The 19,693-nt window shown below is 38.2% G+C and overlaps 1 protein-coding gene across 2 annotated transcripts in view; it reads left to right on the forward strand.

Moving 5' to 3' along the window:
- Window positions 1–19,693, forward strand: part of FNDC3A (fibronectin type III domain containing 3A) — a 244,613-nt gene that overhangs the window by 155,739 nt on the left and 69,181 nt on the right. For both annotated transcript variants that reach the window (XM_090258101.1, XM_090258102.1), the window contains exon 5: window positions 5,746–5,983. In XM_090258101.1, the coding sequence (XP_090114227.1) occupies window positions 5,746–5,983 (238 nt within the window). The remainder of the gene's footprint in view (window positions 1–5,745; window positions 5,984–19,693) is intronic.

Consider the following 19,693-nt stretch of genomic DNA (forward strand, 5'->3'; position numbering starts at 1 on the left):
CTGGGTGAGGGTTGGGGAGTGGAGGGATCGAGCAAAAAAGAACTCATGTACGTGGACAGCAGTGTGGTGATTACCAAAGAGTGGGGAATGGAGTAGAAGAGGGTATAAGGGGGATGAATGGTAATGGAAAAACTATACAATAAAAAATTCTTTATTAAAAAAAGAAAATAATGTATAGTTAAAATTTGTAAAAAAAGAAACATTGATGTGAGAGAGAAATATCAAGTATGAACCCCAACTGGGTATGGTTTATGGGACGACGTTCCAACCAAGTAAGCCACTTGGCCAGGATGGATCATCATTGTAAAATATAATTAAATATAATTTGAAAAAAATTTTTGAACTTCCAGTCAAGATGGAGGTGTAGGGTAAACATGGCTTACCCCCTCACCCAACCACAGCAAAAATTACAACTAAATTACAAAACACCTGTCACCCAGAATTGTCAGAAAATCGAGTTGAATGGAAGTCCTACAACCAAGGAGCTAAAGGAGTCATATTCACCCAGATGGGTAGGAGAGGTGGAGACGCGGAACAGACGATTGCGCACCCATGTGTGGTGGATAAAAATCGAGATGGATATCTCAGAAGTGAGGGATCCCAACCCCACACCAGACCACCCAGCCCCAGGTTCCAGTGCCAGGAACTCTCAAAGGGCCCGAATGGTCTTAGTACTTACTCAGACTCACTCCCTCCAGGCTCTAGCACCAGGGCACCAGTGGCATACAGGGAGAAACCGAAGTGTCTGGCATCAGGGCAATTGCCTGGGGGGGGAGGGGGGGCAGCTTGCTCACAGACAAAACTCTAGAGGCCAGGCAGCAGCCATTGTCCCTTTCCTGAGCCCTTTCCCACATAGAGCCCCGGCACTGTATCTGAGACTCCATCAACCTGGTTCACACGGGTTGCTCCACCCCATCCAACCTACAGATGCACTTTTCTACAATAGGCCACGCTACTAAGACTAGTCAGAGCAGCTCTACCAAATACATAGAAACAAGCAAGGGGGCTGCCAAAATAAGGACAAAAAGAAATATGGTGCAAATGAAAGAACAGAACAAAACTGCAGAAAAAGAACTAAACAAAATGGAGATAAACAATCTATCAGATGCGTAGTTTAAAACACTGGTTATTAGGTGCTCAAGGAACTCATTGGGTACTTCAACAGCATAAAAAAGACCTAGGCAGAAATGAAGTCTACACTAAGTGAAATAAAGAAAAATGTACAGGGAATAAACAGCGGAATGGATGAAGCTGAGAATCAAATAATGATTTGGAACATAAGGAAGAAAAAAGCATTCACTCAGAACAGCAAGAAGGAAAAAGAATCCAGAAAAACAAGGATAGGCTAAGAAGCCTCTGGGACAACTTCAAATGTATCAACATTTGAATCGTAGTGGTGCTGGATGGAGAAGAGAAGGAGCAAGAAATTGAAAACTTATTTGAAAAAATAATGAAAGAAAACTTCCCTAAGTTGATGAGGGAAATAGATATACGAGTCCAGGAAGCACAGAGTCCCAAACCAGATGGACCCAAAGAGGACCACACCAAGATACATCATAATTAAAATGCCAAAGGTTAAAGATAAAGAGAATCTTAAAAGCAGCAAGAGAAAAGAACTTAAGAATTTCCCATAAGACTGTCAGCTGATTTCTGAAAAGAAACTTTGCAGGCAAGAAGAGACTAGCAAGAAGTGTTCAAAGTGATGAAAAGCAAGGGCCTACAACCTAGATTACTCTATCATCTAGAATCAAAGGGCAGATGAACTGCTTACCAGATAAGGTAAAGCTAAAGGAGTTCCTCATCACCAAGCTGTTATTTATCTAAAATGTTAAAATGACTTATTTAAGGAAAAGAAAATCAAAACTATGAACATTAAAAGACAATGAATTCACAGGTATCAACAATTGAATCTAAAAAACAAACTAAACAAACAAGCAGAGCAGAAACAATCATAAATATGGAGATCATTTGGAGGGCTATCAGTTGGGAGGGGTAAGGGGGATAATGTGGGGGAAAATGCAGGGATTAAGAAGTACAAGTTTGTCGGTACAGAATAGGGGGATATTAAGAACAATATATGAAATGGAGTAGCCAAAGAACTTACATGCATGACCCATGGACATGAACTAAGGGGTGGCGATTGCTGGAGGGAATGTGGGGGTACTAGGTGAAGGTGGGCAAAGAGGGAAAAATAGGGACAGTTGTAATAGCATAATCAATAAAATATATTTTGAAAAGAAAAAATTTTTATTTACCATGATGCTTTATAAGATATATATGATATTGTTCAACATGATAGGAAGACCTAAAGCTAATTAAAATGATACGCGTGCATAAAGCAAAATAAAACTGTTCACCAGAAGCTTAAGTACAAAAGGATATTAATTTTGCGAACAAGACAATTAAAAATATATTTGTAATAAAAAGCAAATATAGTTTAATTTAAACTACTTTTCTGATATTTTAAAAAATTTTCCAGTACTATTTATTCCCTGATACTCTTCCACCTCCACTCACTCCCAAACCCCTGCAGTCACCATACTGTTATCCTTGTCCATAAGTTTTTTCTTTCTTGCTCAATACCTCCACCTCCCCGCCCCCCAGCACTTCCAACCCCCAGAGGCATCAGCTTGCTTTCTGTACTGATCATTATTATGTAGAAAAACTTGGAAAATATATAAAGAGGTAGAGAAAAAAATTATATTGAATATTGTAGCCTAGAGATACTTTAGTATATATTTTCCTTTAGCCTTTTTTCTAATTATAAACATAATTTTAGATGTAACCTTAATGGGCTTTATGATTGTAGTTTACAAATAAAAGGAAGTTTGTGAGAGTTTGACATACTGTAGTGAGGCAGAAATGTATGCCAACAAACGTAAGATATCAAATCAGTAAACAAAAAAGTGTAAAACTCAAACACAAAGCAGTTAATGACGCAGAAAGCAAAAGATGACAGGAGTCAAAGGAACTTTACTTACTGGCAAATAATACTAACTTAAAGGCACTAAGAGCATAACTTGTTATTTCAACACTTGGTCTTTTAGTAATAAAGTAAATAACTTATCAAGAAAAGAATATAGACCACCAGAATGGGACAGCTGAAAGGCACTATCAGAAGTTCTCCTGTCTTGTAATGGCTCCCTGGATTTTTATAGACTGTGGGTTGTGATGATGAAAGAGTACTTAACAGGAAGAGGATTGCAGATCTCATGATGCCAGGAAAGGGCCTATATCAACTAAGGAAAAGTTTCAGATTACAGTTTTGAGCTGGACTTTACCTTTATGTCAGCTTGCAACAATTAAGTCAGTAAATTTTCCAAAGATTCTACAAACCAGTCTGAATTCAGTCTTCTCTGTCTTTCCTGGGGAAAACAGCCAAAAAAGATGGACAACATAGGGGAGCTTGGATGAAGATAAAGGATTATAGTTGGAGCTAGAGAGAAAGTTTGTGGTTATTTGGTTGTGCGCATGCGAGTGCGTGTGTTTAGGTATATAAAATAAATGCCTGTTGAATAAATGGTTAGAAATGCCTGTATTGTTGATTATCTTGAAGTAGGAATAGTTTGGGGTTCAGGGTGAGGCCACAGAATAGAGGAGAAGCAAAATTTCTAAGACTTGAAGAAGTCACAGAACCCTGTTAGGTTGGTGTTCTTATAAAGAGAGAAAGAAATGTAGCATTCTGATAAAACTGATAGAATACATTTATTTCCGTTCATATAGTTGACTGAACAAAAATTTTTGAACATATGCTGAGTGTACTGCACCTGGCACTGGGGAGAAAATGGTAAATAAAACAAAATATGGACAGTATATTTTGGTGTAGGGGACACATACACAGTATTAAATGTCAGTAAACACAACCTCCTTTCTCTGCAGCCCCTCTCAATTATGTCTGTATTCATCCAAGGAAAGAAAACAGGTCTTTACCTAATTAGAAATTATGTAGTTTATGTGGTTAGGTGGTCAGACTGCTGTGATAAACCCATTTTATTTATATTTTATTGTTTTAATTTATTACATAAATTAATTTGGATTGTATTTTGTCTTTTTTCATAACTTGTTGATTTTATTTATTTTTTTAATCATCACCATCAGTGTACCCTGTTGGTATAAAATTCAATGACTAATTTTTCCGCAGCTGGAGACTTAGCAGATAGTCCTGAGTTCTCCAGCCTCATTCTCAAATTACTGGATGCTCAGATGATTACTTGATGTGGTAGAGTTCTCCACATCCACTTAGTCCCTGTCTGGCTCTTTTTTTCCCCCCTTGGCATCTTAGCTTCTTATTATTTTTAATTGTGGTAAAAATGCATATAACAAAATTTACCATAACCATTTTTGATTTACAGTTCAGTGACATTAAGTGCATTCTCACTTGTACTACTATCACTACGATTTGTTCATCTTGCAAAACTGAAACAGTACCTGTTAAACAATTAACTCCCCATTCTCCCCCTGAGCTTGTCTTTATATTTTTATTTATTTATTTATTGTTTTTCTATTACAGTTGTCCCACTTTTTCCCCCATTGCTTCCCTTCATCCAGCCCACCCTTTCTCCCACAGTCAGTCCCCTGTCCGTGTACTTTAAATGTTCTTTTTCAGCAGAAAAAAAATGGTTTTAATATCATAAGCAATTTAACCCTTTTATTTCTCACCAGTGAGAGCTGACTTGTGAAATTTTTTAAGTATGTTTTATTGATTATGCTGTTACAGTTGTCCCAATTTTGCCCCACTCCACCTGGTACCCCACCCCACCTCCCCCCCCGTGTAATTTTTTTAAAAAACCAAAACACTAGAAGACCAAATACTTGCGGATTCTATGCTTATAAAAAGAATAAGAACATAAAATTGAAGCCAAATTATCTGAGTTCAAATACTAGTTTCTCTACTTATTATCTGTGTAACCATAGCAAGTTGTTTAACATTTCTATGTTTCCTCAAGGAAAGGTATTATCAGCCATTTTTTATACCTCAGTAACTATTTAAGTCTAAAAAAGTGTAAAGACCCTATTTTTATAGTGAGGGATTCTAATTTTTTAGATAAATACTATACCTTTTACGCTTTACTGTGTGTCCTTGCTGCTCCAGTGAAGTTTCAAGGGGGGGAAATCTGTCATTTAAAAAAGTCCTTTCCTGAGTGTGACCCCTATTTAAAAATGTATAATTTCTAAGACTTGAAACCACAAATATTTTTCTTAAATGGGAGCTAATATATTAGATGTTTGTCTCCCTTAAAATAATTTTCAATTGTTAAAATTGTCCTGGTCCTGGTCATAAGCATTTTGTATCTAAATTCAATATATGGTTGACCCTAGGAGTCTGGATTCAGGTTTTTTTCCCTATTTCTATTTCACAACTTGTGTTTCCATAACTTGTTTTCCCTCAGCTCCCACCCATCCTGACCCTATTATGTCCAGAACAAAAATTCCCTTGAGTCTTCCTCCATTTTTACTACATCACTAAATGCACATAACACATAGGATTAATGCCTACTATCATAGCTCATTATTTATATTATTACTTCGCTAGTTTTAAGATTTATATTGCATTATATAACAAAAACTACTTCATGTTCAGTGCTAATTCATGTGTACATAATGTATTTAATAGTCTTTTCATGTTGTTTCTATAGTATTTTTTAAATCAACTCCTAATGACATAAAAAATCTTACTCTAACATATTTCAGAAGAATTGCTTACATTCTATGAAAGAAACTTTTAATCTAATGTTCATTTTATAGGTTATTGAAGACAATGGTGTTCGAAGAGTTGTTGTGGTTCCTCAGGCACCAGAGTTTCATCCTGGTGGTCACGCAGTCATACATCGTTCTCCACATCCTCCTCTGCCGGGTTTCATTCCTGTCCCAACCATGATGCCGCCTCCACCACGCCATATGTACTCACCGGTGACTGGAGCTGGAGACATGGCAACACAGTATATGCCACAATATCAGTCCTCACAAGTATATGGAGATGTAGGTAAGACATCTAAAAATATTCCTGTTTTATGGAGTTGGCTATTCTTTGCTTGGCTATAATAGATGTTATTATCATATTATATAAAAGAAACAAAAAAATGGTAACAGTGTCATAGTAATTTTCTGTTATCTAAGCACTAAGTTAAGTATTTCATCCTCATGGTCATCCTTCAAGGCAGATGAATAAACAAAATCAAAGAGGGAAGTAATTTATATCATGTAGCAATATTTAGTAGGGATACATTCAAAGAAAAGGTCTTTTCCTCTTTTATGCTGTCTACGCTGTGAAGAAAATTTTCAGCTGGGAATAATCACATGATTGTTAAATTCTGAAGGCTGTCCTACTAACCAGAGTTGCTATATTCTGTTGAGAGATTGAAAAAAACAGTAAAATATCACCTCTGCCCTCAGGGAGTTAATAAATAAATTGTTAGGAAGAATAGACACAAAATACACCCAAAATAATAATCTTATTCTTACCCATAGCTTTAAATACCATCTATATACTGAAAGCTCTGAAATTTGAACCTTCACCAAAACCTCTCATCTGAGCCCCAGACTTATATTTTTAACTGGCTACTTGATAACTCCACTTAAATGCCTCATGCATCTCAGTTATATAATTTCTAAAACATAAATCTAATTATGGAACCTGCTTTTTTCTCTTGTCATCTTCATCTCAATATATGGTATGACTGTGCATTCAATTTGCTTAAGTGAAAACCATATGGTAAAATTTGATTCTTCCGCATTTGGTATTAGTTTAACTGCTATTCAGATCTTATCCACCATCAGCTCTTGTCAGGACAAGTGCAATGTCAGCCTTCCAGTTTTTTGCTGTTGTTCTTGCCCCCAACCATCCAGGATAAGCCAGAGCAATCATTTTAAAATATAAATCATACTCTTCTCCTATTTCAGTGATTTCCCTTTGCAATTACTATAAAGTCCTAAACCCTTCCCCAAATCAAGATTTCTCATCCTTAGCACTTTTGATATCTGGGGACAGATAAGTGTTTGTTGTGGAGGACAGGACTCTACTTTGCAGGGTGTTTAGTAGCATCTTTGCCTCACCCACTAGATGCCAGCAGCACACTACTCCAACCCTCTTCCCCTCCCCTTCCCCTCAACTTCACCCAGTTGTGACAACTAAAAATATTTCCAGACATTGTCAATGACTCCTGGGAGCCAAAATTGGCCCTGGTTGCAAACCACTGCCCTGTACAAAGCTGTATCCCATGGCCTCCAATTGCCTTGTCTTTCTTGTCCCCGCTGGCCACCTTCAGGTTTTTAGAATCTCCAAGCTCTTTCTTGCCTCACTGCCTCTGTACAATGGTGTTCTCTCTACCAGGAATATCTTCCCTCTTTTCCTTAGAGGGCTTATATTTTTCTTTTAGATTTCAGCTTTCAAGAAAACTCCATGACACTGTCTTATTAGTTGGTTCTGTTTCTTTCACAGAACCAAACACAATTTTATTTTTTATATGACTCTGTTTTTTGCCTGTAAATAACCTAAGAACTGAATCTGTTTCATTCATCAGTTTCTCTTGCAATTAGTTAGCAGAACCTGTCATTTATGCTTAGTAAATTTATAGATGATAAAACTAAATATAAAATTTAAAATATGCAGTACAGCCTATAAGTGGTGGGTACATTACATATGTTACATATGTATATTATAATATATAATTTTCAAAGTTATTTCTATCTTCCAAGTGATGCATATTGATTCTGTAGGTCTGAGTGGGGCTTGGGTTTCAGCATTTTAATAAACTTAGGTGAGGCTCAAGTATTCCAATGAACTTTTGGATAGCAAGAATTTATAGTACAAATTAGTCTCTTCTATTTTCTTACTGCTAATTATCACTTAGTTTTTTAAAATGCATTTGAGAAAATTTAAGAAAAAAACTAGATGTTACAAATACTACTATGTTGCATTTGTTAAAACCCATTGTTATTCAAAGGGAGTATGCATTAGACTACATAAATATGATTCACTATGAAGTGAAGAAAAGTGAAGCATACAAATCTACAAAGAGTACAAATCTACAAACTAGCTACCTAATGGTAGAAGACAAGGGTCTTACTGTATTTGAGGTTATAAGCCAAGGAATTTACAATAGGCAGTAGTTTTATAGCCAGTAGCTGCCTCCATGATCATTTTCCACGTTTTGTATGGATTCACAAAGTGGGACCTAATCCAACATTTCACTGTGACCAGCTACCATTATTGAATCTGTACTTTGCTAGACACTATGCTGTTACATGTATTATATCACTTAATCCTCAATAAAGTTCTGCAAAATAACAGGTGAAGAAACTAAGGCTCAAACATGTCAGGTAATTTTTGCATGACCGCTGCTAGTTCATTGCTGAGGATTTTAGCCCTCTCCGATCTTTCTGATAATAAAGTTCCTGCTCTTTCTACTACATATTCTTTATATAACCCCCTATGGTTACCTATTATTTTATCTTGAGTAATAATTGAAATATAAAAACATTTGGATAACTACATTTTAGAAGTATGTAGTAGTTATAGTTTCTGGGTTTTTTTAATTGATACATAATTCACATTACAAAATTCGCCACTTTAAAGTGTACAATTCAGTGGTTTTTAGTATATTCACTGTATATCGTATTTATTACCACTAATTCCAGAATATTTCATCCCCCCATAAAAACTATTTCTATTAACAGTCAGTCCCAGTTTCCTTTACCCTATCTCCTAATCTACTTTCCATATGTCTATGGATTTGCCTGCTGTAGACATTTCATATAAATGTACATACAATATGTATATTTGATATAAATGATCATACAATTTGTAGCCTTTTGTCTAGCTTTTTTCACTTAGCATATTTTTTCAAGGTTTATTTCAAGGTTTTAGCATGATTACTACTTTTTATTCTGAAAATAAACTTCATTATGTGAATATAAATTTGTTTATTCATTCATTAGTTGATGGACATTTTGGTTATTGCTACTTTTTATCTATTATGCATGTCAATGTTGTGACATTTATATATAGTTTTGGTAGGCATGTTTTTATCTCTTCTGGGTATATACCTAAGAGTAGAATTGCTGGCTCATATGGTAATTCTGTATTTACCTTTTGAGGAACTATAAAATTGTTTCCCATCATGACTGCCCTATTTTACATTCTCACCAGCAATGAGTGTATGAGGGCTCTAATTTCTCCATATCCTTGCCAAAGCTAGTTATTATCAGTTTTTTTAATATAGCCATCCTGGAATGTGAAGTTTTAATCTCATTATGATTTTGATTTGCTTATCCTGATAACCACAGGTATTGAACATCTTTTCAGGTGATTTTTGGTCATTTGTGTATCTTCTTTGGAGAGATACCTGTTCATACTTTTAACTCATGTTTTTAAATTGGGTTATTGTCATTTTATTGTTCAGTTGTAAGAGTTTTTATATATTCTGAATACATTTAAGATACTTGATTTACAGATTTTTCTCCCATGTTGTCTTTTTACTTTCATTTATTTATTTATTTATTTATGGTTTTTCAATTACACTTGTCCCCTTTTCCCCCAATTTCTCTCCCCCACCCAACCCACCCCCTCTCCTACAATCATATCCCTCCCCGTTGTCCATGTCCATGAGTCATTTATACGGGTTCTTTGACTAAACCCTTCCCTTACTTATCCCCCTTCTCTCCCTCTCTCCTCCCCCCTATGGACTGCTATTCTGCTCTTTGTTCTATTTAGTTCCTTTGTTTGTGTTGTTCTTTAGTTTCCTGTATTAGGTGATATCATATGGTATTTTTCTTTCTTTGCCTGGCTTATTTCACTAAGCATAATTCTCTCTAGTTCCATCCATGTTGCAAATGGCAGGAGTTCCTTCTTTCTTTCTGCTACATAGTATTCCATTGTGTAAATGTACCACAGTTTTTTGATCCACTCATCTACAGATGGGCACTTAGGTTGTTTCCAGCACTTAGCTATTGTAAACAGTGCTGCAATGAACATAGGGGTGCATAAGTTCTTTTGAATTGGTGTTTCAAGATTCTTCGGGTATAATCCTAGTAGTGGAGTCGATGGTTCAAAAGGCAGTTCCATTTTTAATCTTTTGAGGTAATTCCATACTGTTCTCCATAGTGGCTGCCCCAGTCTGCATTCCCACCAACAGTGCAGTAGGGTTCCCATTTCTCCACATCCTCGCCAGCACTTGTTGTTTGTTGATTTGTTGATGATGGCCATTCTGACTGGTGTAAAATGGTATCTCATTGTGGTTTTCATTTGCATCTCCCTGATGGCTAATGATGTTGAGCATTTTTTCATGTGTCTATGGACCTTCTTCAGAGAAGTGTTTGTTCAGGTCCTTTGCCCATTTTTTAATTGGGTTGTTTGTTTTCTTGATGTTGAGTCGTATAAGCTCTTTATATATTTTGGAGATCAGTCCCCTGTCTGTGATGTCATTGGCAAATACGTTTTCCCATATGGTTGGTTTCCTTTTCATCTTGCTGATGTTTTCTTTTGCTGAGCAGAAACTCTTTAGTTTGATGTAATCCCATTTATTTATTTTTTCCTTTATTTCTCTTGCTTTAGGAGATGTATCTGTGAAGAAATTGTTACGTGAGATATCTGATATTTTCTTGCCTATGTTTTCCTCTAGGACTTTTATGGTGTCACGGCTTACATTTAAGTCTTCGATCCATCTTGAGTTTATTCTCGTGTGTGGTGTAAGTTAGTGGTCTAGTTTCATTTTTTTGCAGGTCCCTATCCAGTTCTCCCAGCACCATTTGTTAAAGAGGCTCTTCTCACTCCATTTTATGTTCCTTCCTCCTTTATCAAATGTTAGTTGACCATAGAGACCTGGGTTTATTTCTGGACTCTATTCTGTTCCACTGATCTATATGTCTGTTCTTATGCCAGTACCAGACTGTTTTTTTTTGTTTTTTTTGTTTTTTTTTTGTCAGATTTAATGTGTTTTATTGATTAAAATATTACATTTGTGCCCCTTTCCCTTCCCTCTGCTCCCCTCCACCCGGTGGCCCCCTCCCTCCAGTTGTCCCCCCCTTTTAGATTATGTCCATTAGTTGTGCTTACAGTTCCTCCCAACCTCTCTCCGTCTATTCCATTCCCTCCTACCATGATCCCCAATTCCTATATCATCTCCCTCCCTCTCCCCACTCCCCCTCCCTGTTGGCCTCCCCCCACTATGTTTCCCTTACCCACAGTTCCTTTTCCATTCTCGTTGCCTGTTTCGTTTGCCTTTGTTTCATCTCCCTAGCTTCTGTTTTTTAAACCAGTCCCTTTAACTTCTCATATAACAGTGGTTTGGATCTAATGAACTCTTTCAGTTTTATTTTGTCCTGGAAACACTTTCTCTGTCCTTCTATTCTGAATGACAATTTCGCTGGATAGAGTATTCGTGGTTGTAGGTTTTGGATTTTCATTACTTTGAATATTTCTTGCCAGTCCCTTCTTGTCTGTAGGGTTTCCCTTGAGAAGTCAGCTGATAGTCTAATTGGTACCCCTTTGTACATAATTCTTTTCTTCTCTCTTGCTGCTTTTAAGATTCTCTCTTTATCTTTAATTTTTGACATTTTGATTATAATGTGTCTTGGAGTGGTTCTCCCTGGGTCCAGTCTCTTGGGAACTCTCCTTGCTTCCTGGATCTGCAAGTCTATTCCCTTCCCCAAGTCTGGGAAGTTCTCCTTTATTATATTTTCACTCAATTTTTCAAGTTCTAGTTCATCTTCCTCATTCTCTGGCAAACCAATGATTCTTATGTTGGGCCTTTTATAGCTGTCCCAGAGGTTTCTGATCCTCTCATTGTTGCTTGCCATTTCCTCTTGCTGCATTGGTTGACTGCTTGTTCCTTCTCCATATTCCAGTTTGTTGAAATGGACTCTGGATTCCTCACCATCTGTCTCGTATGTGGTTTTGTTCCTTTCGTTATGAAAGTTTTTCGCTTCTTTCATATCTTTTTCCTGCTCTTTTGTGAATTCTGTAAGCCACCTGATGACAATGGCCCAGAACTGAGCCTCTGACAGGTTTCTTATCTGTTCATCTGTCAGGTTCTCTATCTGCTGCCTGGTGAGTTGTGTTACCGGGATCTCTATAGTTGCCTGCCTCATTTTGACAGATGCGTTTTGTTTTCCTGGGCCGGCTGTCGGGGGCAGGGGGCAGTGCCTGCGTACGCGTCACAAATCAGCGACCGCCGGCGCCTGCCTGTCCGCGACCTATTTTGCAGCTCTGTGGTGCTTTCTGTGGGGGCGGGGGTCCAAGATGGATTCACACAGTTATTCAGCTAGGAGACCGGGATCCATCCTCCCGCCCCCCTGGGCCTCACTGTTCAAGGCGATGCTGCGGCTGCTCCCCAGCGCCCGGAGTCGCGCAAGCCAGGGGCTTGATTGGAGTCGCGCACGCCAGGGGCTTGATTACCTCCAGGATTTTTCGCCGCCCCGCCCCGCTGCTCCGCAAACGGCTTTGCCTTCTTTAACTCTTACCTGCCCAAATGGCACCGCTGGTTTATAACTTCATATGTTGGGCTTCCGTGTAGCTTTATTTTCTGGAATTTCTAGTTATCCTTTGTTTTAAAGTAGTTGTATTCCACTATAGTTGTAGAGGGAGACCTAGCGTGTCCGTCTAAGCCTCCATCTTGGCCGGAAGTCCCCAGACTGTTTTGATTACAGTGGCTTTGTAGTATTGTTTGATATCTGGTGTTGTGATTCCTCCTGCTGTGTTCTTCTGTCTCAAGATTGCTTTTGCTCTTTGGGGTCTTTTTTGGTTCCATATGAATTTATGGAGTATTCTGGTCTGTGAAATATGTCATTGGTATTTTAATAGGGATTGCATTGAATCTGTAAATTGCTTTGGGTAGTATGGCCATTTTGATGATGTTGATTCTTCCCATCCAAGAACATGGTATTTGCTTCCATTTATTTGTATCTTCCTTAATTTCTTTCTTCAATGTTATGTAATTTTCAGAGTACAGGTCTTTTATGTCTTTGGTTAAGTTTACTCCTAGGTACTTTATTTTTCGTGTTGCTATAGTAAATGGCATTTTCTTTTTTGTCTCTGTCTCTACTATTTTATTGTTGGTGTACAGAAATGCCTTAGATTTCTGTATATTTTGTACCCTGCTATTTTGCCAAATTCACTTATTATATCTAGTAGTCTTTTAGTGGAGTTCATAGGGTTTTCTAGGTATACTATCATGTCATCTGCATATAATGAAAGTTTTACTTCCTCTTTCCCAATTTGGATGCCTTTTATTTCTTTGTCGTGTCTGATTGCTGTGGCTAGGACTTCCAACACTATGTTGAAAAGGAGTGGAGAGAGTGGACAACCTTGTCTAGTTCCTAAGTTCAGGGGGAATGCTTTCAGTTTTTGTCCATTGAGTATGATGTTGGCCTCAGGGTTCTCATATATAGCCTTAATTATGTTAAGGTATGCTCCCTCTATTCCCATTTTGCTGAGTGTTTTCATCATAAATGGGTGTTGTACTTTATCAAATGCTTTTTCTGCATCTATTGATATGATCGTGTGATTTTCCTGTTTCATTTTGTTTAGGTGATGTATTATATTTATTGATTTGCGAATATTAAACCATCCTTGCATCCCGGGAATGAAGACCACTTGATCATGATGTATGATCTTTTTGATGTATTGCTGGATCCTGTTTGCCAATATTTTGTTGAGGAATTTAGCATCTATGTTCATCAGTGATATTGGCCTGTAGTTTTCTTTCTTTGTTGTGTCTTGACCTGGTTTGGGGATTAGGATAATACTGGCTTCATAGAAAGAGTTTGGGATTTTCCCCTCTTCCTGGATTTTTTGGAACAGTTTGAGGAGGATAGGAGTTAGGTCTTCACTGAATGTTTTGTAGAATTTGCCTGTGAAGGCATCCGGTCCAGGGCTTTTGTGCGCACAGAGATTTTGGATTACTGTTTCAATTTCCTTCTTTGTTATTGGTCTGTTGAGACTTTCCACTTCTTCTTGATTCAGTTTTGGAAGGTTGTATGTTTCTAGAAATTTGTCCATTTGTTCTAGATTGTCAAATTTCTTGTCATACAGTTGTCTGTAGTAATTTCTAACTATCATTTGTATTTCTGTGGTATCGGTCGTGATTTCTCCTCTTTCATTTCTGATTTTGTTTATTTGGGTCTTCTCTCTTTTTTTCTTGATTAGACTGACTAGAGGCTTGTCGATTTTGTTTATTTTTTCGAAGAACCAGCTCCTAGTTTTGTTGATATTTTGGATTGTTTGCTTAGTCTCTATGTCACTTAGTTCTGCTCTGATCTTGATGATTTCGTTCCTTCTTCTTGCCCTAGGCTTTGTTTGTTGTTGTTATTCTAGTTCTTGTAGCTTTATGGTTAGGTTTTTTATTTGAGCTTCTTTTATCCTTTTCAGATATGCCTGTATTGCTATGAACTTCCCTCTCAGGACTGCTTTTGCTGTGTGCCACAGGTTTTGGGCTGTTGTGTGCTCATTATCATTAGTTTCTAGAAATTTCTTGATTTCTTCTTTGATGTCATTGTTAAACCATTCATTATTTAATAGCATGTTATTCAATCTCCATGAGTTTGGGTGTCTTTGATTTTTTTTCTCTGAGGTTGATTTCTAGTTTCAAGGCATTGTGATCTGAAAAGATGCTTGATATGATTTCAATTTGTTGAGGCTTGTTTTGTGTCCTATCCTGTGGTCTATCTTTGAAAATGTCCCATGTGCATTTGAAAATAATGTATATTTTGCTTCTTTGGGGTTGAAAGTTCTATATATATCAGTTACATCCATGTGGTTTAGTGTGTTGTTCAATGCCTGTATATCCTTGTTGTTTCTTTGCTTGGATGATCTGTCTATTGTTGATAATGGAGTGTTGAAGTCCCCTACTATGAGTGTGTTGTTGTTGATATCCTTTTTGTGGTCTTCTAGTATTTGCTTTATGTATTTGGGTGCTCCTATGTTGGGTGCATATATGTTTATCAAAGTCATATCTTCTTGATGGATTGTTCCTTTAAGTATTATGAAATGTCCTTCTTTGTCTCTTTTTATTGCCCTTGCTTTGAAATCCATTTTGTCTGATATGAGGACTGCTACCCCGGCTTTTTTTTCTGGTCCGTTTGCTTGGAATATTTTTTTATATCCCTTTACTTTCAGTCTGTGTAAATCTTTTTTTTTCAGGTGTGTTTCTGGTAGACAGCAAATATGTGGGTCCTGTTTTCTTATCCATTCCGTTACCCTATGTCTTTTAATTGGAGCATTTAATCCATTTACATTTAAGATTATTATTGACATGTATTCATTCATTGCTCTTTGTACCTCTGTTCCTCTCCTCACTTGTTCTTTTCTTCTTTTTTCTTAGAACATTCCCTTTAGCATCTCTTGCAATGCTGGTTTGGTGGAGATGTATTCTTTCAGTCTTCCTTTGTCTGAGAAACTCCTTATTTCACCTTCTATTTTCAATGAGAGCCTTGCTGGGTAGAGTATTCTTGGTTATAGGCCTTTGTTTTTCATTGCTTGAAATATTTTTGACCATTCCCTTCTGGCTTGTAACGTTTCTGTTGAGAAATCAGTTGATAGCCTTATCGGAGCTCCCTTGTATGTTATTTGCTGTTTTTCTCTTGCTGCTTTTAGGATTCTCTCTTTGTCTTTGAATGTTGCCATTTTAATTATGATGTGCCTTGGAGTGGGTTTTTGGGGGTTCCTCTTCATTGGAACTCTCTGTGCTTCCTGAACTTGTATAACTTTTTCTCTCATCAGGTTCGGAAAATTTTCTGTCACTATTTCTCCTATCAGTTTTTCAATTCCATGGTCCTTTTCTTCTCCCTCTCTAATTCCTATGATCCTGATATTATTTCTTTTCATGCTATCCTGTAATTCCCTTATATCTTGTTCATATTTTTTCAATCTTTTTTCATTTTGCTGTATTGTCTGGGAGTTTTTCTCTACATTATCTTCTAACTCACTAATCCGATCCTCTGCTTCATTCAGTCTGCTTTTGACTGATTCTACTGTGTTTTTCAGTTCAGAGATTGAATTCTTCAGTTCTTCCTGGTTCTTGTTAACAGTTTCTATGTCTTTTTTTATGCTGGTGTAGTTCTCTGCAAGTTCCCTGTAATTTTCTTGGAGCTGCTGGTAACTTCCTTGGAGGTTGTCATAGTTGATTTTAAGGATGTCGAGTATATTGAGCTTCTTTACCACCATTGTTTTGAATTCCATGTCTGACATTTGGGCTATGTCTATTTCATCTATCTCTCTTTCTGAGGATTCCCCTTTTCTCTTCATTAAGGGGTTATTTTTGCATCTAACCATGTTCAATTCTTTTTGTTTTTATTTATTTATTTGTTTTGGGCGGGGTGGTCTGCTTTGACTTCCCTCCTTTGTGGTGTGAGATTCTTTATCGGAGATCTGGGGTTTTCAGTGGTGCAGTCTCTTTGATATCCTGAGCCTGATATTCTTGAGTTACCCTTTATCTCGTTTGTTTATGCTGTTTGGTTATATTTCAGATGTTCTTTGGTAGGATCTTCCTTCTGGCTAGTTGGTTGAAAGTCACTCTATCCACTTTGTCTTGAGTTCTTTTGTGGATATGCTGTTAAAAATAAACACACAGCCCAGACAGGAGACCCACACCCTCAAAAAGTATCCCCCACTCTCTATCCCGCTATCGTCAGCCAACGAGCCCGTATTAATATAAATGTAAAGAGATTAGAGCTTTTATACTATAAGAAGAATAGATAAGAGTTGTTTGGGGGGAGGAAAAATATAATTTTTGATAGAGGGGATGATAGATTAATAATAGTTGAGACTGTGCAAGCCAGTAGTTAATATTTACATTGTATGTTAATAAAAATAAAAGAAAAGGATTGAAAAATGCATAATATAGTAAGAAAGTGGGATTGTATTGTATTGGGTTTATATAGTAATTTTATTCTATTATTTAGAGTGATGGGGGGCTAAACTAGACACACAAACAAATAAACAACGATTAAAGAGAAAGGATGAGAAGGAGAGGTTATACGCAACACGTTAGAGATAAAGTTTGTTTTTCTTTCTGGAAGGGGAGGGAAAATAAAATCCCCCCCAAAAAACAAAGAAAAGAGAAGAAAGAAAAGAAAGAAGAAGAAAGAAAGAGAGAAAAATAATTTAAAAAAAAAACACACACAAAAACCCCCCAAAAAACAATAAAAGAGAAGAAAGAAAAGAATAAAGAAAGAAAGAAAGAAAGAAAGAAAAAAAAGAATAAAGAAGAAAAAAAGAAGAAAGAAAAAAAAAAAAGCGATGTTTTTACTCCGTTTTAGCCTTGGTGTGTTGCCTTCTTTTTCTGCGTCCGCAGCTGGTCTAGTGTGGCGGTTCAGAGGTTCTTGTTTCTTGCAGCAATGGTGCATGCCCGGGGTTGCCGGCAAGGCACGCTCCCTTGCTGCCCGCTGTAGCCAGCTGAGGTGTCCTTGCGCGCAAGTGCCTGCACGCGCGGGCGGCCTGAGAGCTTGTCCCACGATTGGCGCCTATTGTTGCCGGGCCTTCTGCGATCGGTAGCTGAGGTGTCCCCGCGCGCATTCCTGTACGGGCGGGGCGGCCAAGAGCTTGCCCCGTGATTGGTGCCTATTGTCCCCAGGCTGAGGTGTTTTCACGCTCGCTCGTGTGCCCGTGCCCTTAGTCCCGCTGAGCCGAGCTCCAGGAGTTGGTCTCTCTCCTCTTAGGGCGGGGCCGCAAACACTTGTGCTCAGTGGAAGGGAGCGTCCGTGAGTTGCTGCCGCCCGCTGTTCTGGCGCCGCAGCAGCCCGCCTTCCCTCACCCGTCTGGGTGGGCATGAACAGAGCCTGAGCTTTCCGGCCTGGGGCCCGGCGCCCACGGGAGCTGGCTAGGGGTATCTGCACACGGTCCTCTGCGTGTTCAGTGGGCCCTCCCTGCACCCGTTTGGGCACTGATCTTATGTCCATTGGGGAGTGTCCGAGGGACGCCTGGACTCACGGCCCCGCGCACCTGGGCCAGTGAGTGAGAGCACTTCCCTATGCGCACCCCCAGGACCCAAGGGTAGGGTTGGGGAGTGGATGAGCGCACCACTGCGCCTGTGCTCCTCAAGAACGGCCTACCACCCCCAAACTTTCCTCCCCTCTTCACCGTCCACTATAGAAAAATATAAAGGAGAGTTATGTTCTCACTTGCCCGACAGCACACTGTCTCCCGTCTTTCAGCGCCTATGCCGCCTGGTCGAGTCCTGTCTCTGCCAGCGGGCAGAGATCCGCTTTCCTCCTGACTTCCCTCTGGGGAAGCCTGTGGTCGCCAAAAAGTCTTTGTGTACTTCCAGCCACAGCTTAGGGAACCACCCCAGTCAGAAATCCCATCTCGTCTCTTTTTCCTCCGCTATCCTCACCAAACAGGTCGCTCCCAGATGGATTTTCTCTAATCCAGCAGTGCCTTGGCTCAACTCCTGCCAGTGTCCAGCTGCTCACTGAGATGTTCTGTCTGCAATTAGCCCAAACTGCAGACGGGTCTCGGGAGCCTGAAAGCGCAGCCTCCCCTCACTCCTCCGCCATCTTCCCAATCCTTTACTTTCTTGATGGTATCCTTTGATGTGGAAAAGTTCAGTTTTGATTAAGTCAGATTTTTTTAAATTACATGTGTTTTTGTTGTCATATCTAAGAAACTATAATTAATCAAATGTCATGAAGATTTACACCTATGTTTTCCTTTAAGTTTTATAGTTTTAGTGCCTACATTTAGGTCTTTGACACATTTTGAGTTAATTTTTCTATATAGTATTAAGTAAGGGTCCAAATACTTTTTTTTACTTGTTGATAGCCAAATTCCTATGTGTTTTTATTCCAGTGTTATTGTACATATTCTTATACTTATTTTATGAATATTATACTAATATTTTTAAAGCGTTGATAAATTAAAGCTTTACCGATATTTTTGAGACTTTAAAATATTTGCAGATTTTTAAAAATAATTTTTATTGTATTTTTATTAATATTTAATCTCCTTATACCCCTCAACACTCCACGATCACCACACTGTTGTCCATGTCCATGAGTCCTTTTCCCTTTTTTGTTCAATCCTTCCATACCCTCTCTTAGCTGTCATCCTGCTATCTATGAATCTGTCTCTGTTTTGCTTGTTAGTTCAGTTCGTTCATTAGATTCCACATTTGAGGGAAATCATATGGTATTTGTTTTTCTCAAACCGGCTTATTTCACTTAGCATAATGTTCTGCAGGTTCTCCATACCGTTGCAAGGGGTAAAACTTTCTTCTTTTTTACAGCTGAGTAGTAGTCTATTGTGTAAATGTCCTGTAGTTGTTTTAGCCACTCATCTACTGATGGACACTTGGGCAGCTTCCATATCTTGGCAGTTGTAAATAATGCTGCAGCGAACATCGGGGTGCTATGGTCTTTCAAATTATTGTTGTGGGTTCCTTTGGATATATTCCCAGTAGTGGAATTACAGTGTCAAAAGGCAGATTGATTTTTAATTTTTTGAAGTATTTCCATACTACTTTCCATAGTGGCTGCACCAATCTACATTCCCACCAACAGTGCAGAAGGGTACCCCTTTCTCCACATGTTTTCTAGCACTTGTTGTTTGTTGATTTTTTAATGGTATCCATTCTGACAGATGTGAGATGGTATCTCATTGTGGTTTTAATTTGCATTTCTCTGATGATTAGTGACATTGAGTATCTTTTCATATGTCTGTTGGCCCATCTGTATGTCCTCTTTAGAAAAGTATCTGTTCATG

Source organism: Furipterus horrens, unplaced genomic scaffold (assembly GCF_987537825.1).
Source record: "Furipterus horrens unplaced genomic scaffold, mFurHor1.1.pri manual_scaffold_12, whole genome shotgun sequence".
In the NCBI taxonomy this organism is placed as follows: domain Eukaryota; kingdom Metazoa; phylum Chordata; class Mammalia; order Chiroptera; family Furipteridae; genus Furipterus; species Furipterus horrens.